Below are 7,920 nucleotides of genomic sequence, written 5' to 3'. Positions count from 1 at the left end.
ACTCCAAAATTAGTTCTTTAGTCTCCTATATCTTGCTGGAAATATGCCTTTTGTAGAGATATCCATTCGCTATTCTTTTTTGTAGCTTGTATCCAGCGACTTCCTGCGACTCGTTTAATGTCGTCTGTCCACCCCGTGGGGTCTACTAACTGCGCTTTACGGAACAGGGTCGCCACTCGGTTGTTGAGTTATTTCGTTCTCCTACAGATCTCCTCCACCATCTCCATTTCAGCTTTGATGACGTTAAGATGCTCCAAGCATAGTAGCCATTTCACGCTTTACAAAAAAGGTGTTTCATTTAAAAAAATAACTCAGCAAATAGTGCCCTTAATTCGAAGAATAAGACTTTCATACAATCATTCACCTTTCAATTTTTTTTTAGAGAAGCTCTGTCTTAGCACATTTAAACATTAAAAAGATAACCTTCTGCGTAATTTAAAATCTACTTTCAACCCAAATGATGATAACCGAAATAAATAAGCCTAAAATACCTGGTACCAGGTAGACCTGCACAATATGTAAATCCTGTCAAAAACAGACAGACAGGCAGAAATTCAATATAAGGTTTTTGTTATAAGTTTAAAAATCTGTTTTTCTGACACTATTAAAAAGCAGTTCAATTTTATTAATTAGTATATTTTATTAATTACTACTAATGTTATATTACGATATATACGAATATTACAAATAGCCTTTTTTACCGTTTTTATGATGCATTATCTATTTTAGATTGGGGAATATATCCCATAACTAAATATGTATGCACCGACATAACCCAACGTCATATGTAAAACATGTTAGCGTAATGTTATATATGTTATTCATAAAAATAATCTAGCGAAAAGGATTCCCTAATGATTTCAGTGTATCCTGTGTACTAATTGAGGCTGGGATTCAGCAGACCATGAATCATTTCCTCGAGAGCTTTCAGACCTTATTAAATTAAGAAAACCGGAAAGATGCATCAATGCGCTTGAAGCCTCAACATCGTAACTCCTGAAGTATTCAGTCACGAAAACCATTAAAGTTTTCAAAACATGCAGACTTGTACTAGGGTTCAATAAATGTTGGTAATAATAAACGAATACAAACATTCACATATAATAATAGTGTTTCACTTGCGGTAGGGGTAAGCAGGCAGACAAAGATCTCGTTTAAAGCGGAGATTTACTTTGAAAATGTGAAGCGTTGAAGTCTAACAGAGGGGGCGGGGTAAATTGTGTTTACCCTCAAAGCGAGGACAAATTAAACGTCTAGGGCTCTAGGCCTTTGCTATGGGCGATACCAACAACATTCAAACCATTATAACCTTAATGCTGATAGCAATAAGAACTAAAAGCGTTATTGCGTGTTCGTATACTACTGCATGTGTTATCATACGTGCCGGCACTTGTAGCCCTCTAAACCCTTAATTTGTAGAAAAGGATCACAGCGTATAAGGGGGGATCTGTTTGAGGAAAATGTAGCAAAAAATACATCGCAATAAAATGTCTAGTGTAGCAGCAGCTTTCGTTAAATCACAAGGTAACTGAGTTTAAAAATTTTAGCTTTTGGGATTACTGCATAATCAAAAGATATACAATATTACTTTAAAACAAACGGTTTAGATGCCACTGCAAGAAATATTCATTTATAAATACTATTAATTATAAATAAATAACTTGTAATCTATAGACCGTAAGTACATATTATATTTTAATTGGAGTGTCTGTTTCTATTATTGAAATATCCGTTTTTTACTCCATGTATATGAATATATGTACGGTACATACGCCAAAATATCATTTTTTACAATTTTTTATCCTTTTATCTGTCTGTCTGTTTGTTCTGGATAATCTCTGAAATGGCTCCACCATTTTTGACGGGACTTTTATTGGCAGATAGCTGATGTAATAAGGAGTACCTAACATAGGCTACGTTTAGAAAAAAATATTATTTATATCATCGTCAGATTAAAACTTAATTGGTAAACTACTATTTAAAAACTGCACCCGATTTTTTTTACAAGAATACCTAAACAACTCAAAAATCTTGATATGAAAACAAAAACAAACGCTGTCGAAGTCTTGGGCAACAGATAGTGAAATAATAAACTTCTTTTTAATTTCACTACAGCCCTTGGCTACTCCAATCTCACTGGTGGTAAGTATTAATGCAGTCTAAGATTGTCAGAAACTAAATCGCGGTAAATCTTTTGGGAAGGTAATTATCAGACTATAACTATTTTCTATTTTGTTTATTTCGTATTCTATATATTTTTGAGGCTTCTTTTATTTTTTTTATTATATATTTATAGTAGAGTATTTGTATGTTTATATGTTGTATATATGTATGGAATATATATTATATTTTTGTACTTATCTTTAATATGTCATGTTTAATATGTACTATGTTATATTTTTATTTTATGTTAATTTAGTTTAAAATCCTAATGTTTCACTAATGTCTGTTATACCACCTACTAATTTCGTATAGCATTTTCTTGTATGCCTTTGGTTGCCTGGAAGAGATCGCTATTTAGCGATAAGGCCGCCAAATTGCACGTTCTACCTTATTGTGCTGTTGTATTTGTATCTCTGTAAATTTTCTCTGTGGTGTACAATAAAAGTGTATTCATTCATTCATAGCTCGTCCCAGGGAAATACTACCATGATTGTTTCTGCCGCCAAGCAGCATTGCTGTGCTTCCGTCTGAACGGCAGCGTAGTTATCGGTCGCTGCACAGGGCAGAATAAATAAATAAATAATAAATAAATATACTACGACAATACACACATCGCCATCTAAGCGTAAGCGTAACTTGGTACTAAGATAACTGATGAAATTTTTTTAAGAATTATATACATAAATACTTAGAAAATACATATACCCAGACACTGAATAACATTCATGCTCATCACACAAGTTTTTTACATTTTCCAGTAGTGGTAATCGAACCCACGGCCTTAGGCTCAGAAAGCAGGGTCGCTGCAAACTGCGCCAATCGGCCGTCAAAGAATATTGTAGTACATGTTCTTTATATGCCCTGCGATGGTGGTGGGTGGACATCCACTTACCTGGTGATGCACCGGTGGTCCGTCTACACCGTTACCTTTAAACTTTAGGACTTAATTAATTGATAGTATTTGAATGTAGCCTCAAACTTGTTGATTGCTACTCTAACAAGTTAAGACAAAAAAAAAGGTGAGCAAACATAGGAGACTGCAGAATCGAATATCGCCAGCCTTTAAAATCATTATCATCAGCATTTTCATCCTAATAACTTACTGATGTGGACAGCGCTTATCTGGCAAAAGAACGTTGAAAATTATTTTTTACTGATATGGTTTTTCAATTATTTTATTTAAAAGAAACATCGAAATAAAATGTTTCGGTCTTCTCTGAAAGTCACTTAAATATCAAAAGGTTAGGCATGCCCTTTTCAAATACGGACAGTTAGAGTATCGGTACAGTGAAGTTTAGCGTAGTTACTTCAATATTTAGAGGAAAGTGGAGTTGTACAGCTTTTAAATTATTTAAGTATTTAAGTACTATCATAGTATCTAGTTTATCTGTATTTAAATAAAATTTTATTAACATCGTGTCCCAAAAATTTGTCCTTACGTCTGGTGACCCAAGAGCTGGCGCTTATTTAGCCCAACGGCTAAGTCTAGCAATTCAAAGGGGCAATAGCGCCAGCATTTTGGGTACCATGCCCATAAGTGAACAGTTAGACGGCTTATTTTTAATGTAAATATTAATTTTAGTTTGTAATTATTATTTCCCCAGTAAATAAATAAATAAAATATACTCAAGAGTTAAAAAAAAAATGTACTATCCTACTAAGTAACAAACAGAAAGCAACTTCGGTTCCAAATAAATTAAGAAAGAATTGGAGTTTAGGTAATTCGTCTATACTACGTTCTTCAATAATCTTCAACCCATTAATGGCCCCCTACGGGGGGTGGGTCTCCTTTCACAATGGGTAGGGTTTAGGCCATAGTCTTCCACACTGGCCCAGTGCGGATTAGCGGACTTTACACGCCTTTGAGAACATTATGAAAAACTCTCAGGCGTGCAGGTTTCCTCACAATGTTTTCCTTCGCCGTCAAAGAAAATTATATTTCATGGTAGAAACTAAAACACACATAACTCAAAAATTTAGAGGTGCATGCCGGGGATCGAACTCGGACCCCTCGAAAGTTAAGCTGAAGCTCTTACCACTAGGCTATCACCGCTAGCCTTCATTACTACGTAACATCCTAAATATCTTTTAAAAAATTTAAAACGAAGCCTTAAGCTAAAATTGTTAACGAGTACAAATAAAAACTCTAAACGAGTTAACTCTTACTTATTGTCACGCGTTTTAACGCGTGACAATAAGTAAGAGTTACCTCGTACCAATAAGTAAGAGAGATAAAATTAACCGTCGTTTACTCTATCTTAATTGCTTATCCAATTATCCCTAATGGTTTGTCAATTTTAACATGATCCTGTGGCCCTAGTCCCAAACTTATGGATAACATGGGATATCTATCGATATACCTAATGATATATGTATGAAGATAATATGTAGGCATTCCGTTTCATTCGTCAAAGTGTATTTTATTACATTCCATGTTTTCTTACCAAACATAATTACAGCCATTACTATCAAATATAAATATTTTTACTTTACTATTATTCTGAAAAGTTATTGGATATATTATATCCTGCTTTTGTGACCTTATAAATTCGATGTCAGATTGTATTACCTTATTTTCATATCAGGGGTAGATTATGATAGTATATTAATAAGTACCTTATTTTAATGTTTATAGTAAAATCAATAGGGGTAAAATGGGTAAATTATTGAACTTTAGATATATAACTTCATATTATGTGCCAGATATTTTATAATGGTTTAGCATTTTTATAAATGTGCTTATAATTCACATTTGTCTACCGAATAGTTTTCAAGAATTAATTTAAATTAAATTTGACTCACAGCTATTTTCATTATATGTGTATTTTAATATAAATACATTAGCGATACATTGAGACTAGCGGCGTAAGTTAGCTCCAGGTGTATTTATTACAAATTTACGTCGCCTTGTAACTAATAAGCAACGCTTAGTAAGTACGAAAACTTTTCACTTAATTCTTTTTTTCTATTATTATTAGTTAGATCACCATTATCAGCTAAAAAAAATTACAGCACAGAATTAAGAAAAATACAGAACCCTAATTCAGCTATTGCATGCAGTGCATTGTGTCAAAAAACAGTGAAAACTTCCTGCGCACGTGACACTTCACACCCGCGGCATATTGCTAGCTCACAAACTTTTTTCCATTTTATAGTAAACGTATAGAAAATCATCACCATCATATCAACCGATAGACGTCCACACCTGGACATAGGGCTTTTATAGGTAGGGAATTCCAAATTCCACGGTTGTGTATCGCTTGGATCCACCGGCTACCTGCAACGCGCTTAATACCGTCTGTCCACCTCGTTGGGGGTCTACCAACGCTGCGCTTACCAGTGCGGGGCTATCATTCCAGCAACTTGGGACAGCAACGTCCATCCTTTCTCCGAACTATGTGCCCTGCCCATTGCCACTTCAGCTTCGCGACTCGTTGAGCTATGTCGGCAACTCTGGTTCTTCTACGAATCTCCACATTTCTGATTTCATCAAGTAGATATACTCCAAGCACAGCTCTCTCCAACGCCCGCTTAGTGAACCTGAGCCTTCTTATGAGGCCCATAACGTATACAACATTAGAGGTAAAATAAGTACAGTCAACTGCTAAATGGTAAAAAGTGGCTAACCACCGCCGGTTCGAGAAACACTACTAAAGTGGAGTGCTATTTGATGCCCCAATATTAGTCCTGTACACGGTTTCTGTATGTTCTTAATTCTGTGAGTAATAGATACGGCGTCTAACAACTTTCGTTTGTAAAAAAGGTATCGAATATCGAAGGGTGTTATTTATTGCGAGTGCCCCACTTCAATAATGGTATAGATACTTCAACTCAGTTGTGCGCGCGGCCCTATGTGTGCGTGCGCTTGTAAATATACAACTTTCATTCGTGTGGCAGTGACGCGGCAGTCGTCGTTCGAGCAAGACGTGTTCCTATCGCTTTTTCTTACGGGTACAGTCGTTTACGAAAATGTCTAGTTCTTCACGGAAAAAATGTTTAAGGAGTCAGGTAAATATTTTTTATTTTTAAATTTAGATGTAATGAATAGGTATTTATTATGATTCTATATACGAAAAAATATATCCTTGTTGACGTTTACGTATTATTGTTTTAGACTCGAGAAACCATTGCTAAGGTATACGAATTTCTGAAAATAGATGCGAGAGATATATTGGAACTAGTAAGTGATCCAGTTTGCAGTGCAAGTCCAATTTTAATATCGAAACTAAGTGAACATTTAAATAGCGTACGGAAAAGAACAGCAATGGCAGTGGGGGTATCAGAGAGAACAGTTACTAATATATTGGCTGAAGGAAAAGAATCTGACTCTAAGTTTAAATCTCCGCATAAAGACCGTAAAAAACGTTTAAAGAAGTTAGAATTAGACAACTTTAACGTTGATGTTATACGTTCCACTATTCAAAATTACCATTTAGAACATCGTGAGTTACCTACCTTGCTAAAGTTGAAAGGAATATTTCAAGATAAACTTAACTATGATGGAAGTATTTCGACTCTGCGTACAGCTTTGTTAAAGTTGGGATACAAATGGCGAAAAACTGTGGATAACAGACGTGTTATTATAGAGCGGCATGACATCCAAAAACTACGATTTTCCTACCTAAAAAATTTACTCAGATACCGTCAAGAAAATCGGTGTATCGTATATACAGATGAGAGCTATATCTTAACTAATCATGTTCAAAACAAAGGATGGGGTAATAAAGATGGACCACCTTTAAAGAGAAACCTGTCGAAAGGACAAAGAATTATCATTGTGCATGCTGGTTCAGAACAAGGTTTCGTACCTAACGCACTATTGACATACAAAGCAAATAGTGTTTCTGGTGATTACCATTCTAACATGAACGCGGAAAACTATGAAAAGTGGCTAAAAGAACGTCTAGTACCGAATCTTCCACCTAACTCTGTGGTTGTGCTTGATAATGCCTCATACCATAACGTTCAAAATGACAGAGCCCCAAATTCGAATTCCAAAAAAATAGAAATGCAGAGATGGCTGACAGAAAAAAATATAGCTTTTAATCAAGATATGAAAAAAATTGAACTGTATGATTTGATTAAAAAAAATAAAGAAAACTATATCTGTTACAAGATTGATGACATACTTCAGCGATATGGCATAAAAGTTCTTCGATTGCCACCATATCATCCTGAACTAAACCCCATAGAAAATGTGTGGGGAATTTTAAAAAATTATATTGCTTCGCGTAATGTCGACCAAAATGTGACGGAAATAATGAAACTCATAAATGAATGTTTAAGTCAAATTGATGAAGGGATGTGGGGTAATACTTGTCGACATGTACAAAAGAAAGAAGAAGAATACTATAGACATTTTGACATGGAGTCAGAATTCATAATTAACCTTGATGAGAGCAGCGAATCCGAAAATTCATCATTTGATTTTTCAAGTAGCGATTCAGAATAATGTTCAATAAATAAACATTAAATTACCAAATAACTGTTTTTTTAAAAAAAAACCCGTATATAACCCGTAAATAACTGTATTTGTATTTGTACCCGACTGTACCTCTTGTCACGCACACAAAGTCACTGTATATGTACAAGGTTTACCCACACATAGGGCCGCGCGCACAACTGAGTTGATGTATCTATAACTCATTGTACCAACGAGTATACATATGTAACGGTCTCGTACCTTTTCGGTGACACAAAGGGCTCGATATTGACGATTTCTAGTATATGCTAGATATTTTTTGTTAAACATGAATC

At 34.9% G+C, this 7,920-nt stretch overlaps 1 protein-coding gene across 1 annotated transcript; it reads left to right on the top strand.

The window, feature by feature from the left end:
* Positions 1-5,986: 5,986 nt before the first annotated feature.
* Positions 5,987-7,649, top strand: LOC120631163. Its single transcript, XM_039900621.1, has 2 exons — positions 5,987-6,171; positions 6,278-7,649. Exons 1-2 carry the CDS (start codon positions 6,133-6,135, stop codon positions 7,613-7,615), a joined length of 1,377 nt encoding a protein of 458 aa, XP_039756555.1. The 5' UTR covers positions 5,987-6,132; the 3' UTR covers positions 7,616-7,649.
* The last annotated feature ends 271 nt before the right edge of the window (positions 7,650-7,920 follow it).

This window comes from Pararge aegeria, chromosome 17, assembly GCF_905163445.1.
Source record: "Pararge aegeria chromosome 17, ilParAegt1.1, whole genome shotgun sequence".
Classification (NCBI taxonomy): Eukaryota; Metazoa; Arthropoda; class Insecta; order Lepidoptera; family Nymphalidae; genus Pararge; species Pararge aegeria.
Note: the sequence above shows the minus strand (reverse complement) of the source record. Positions and strands in the feature narration are given on the sequence as shown.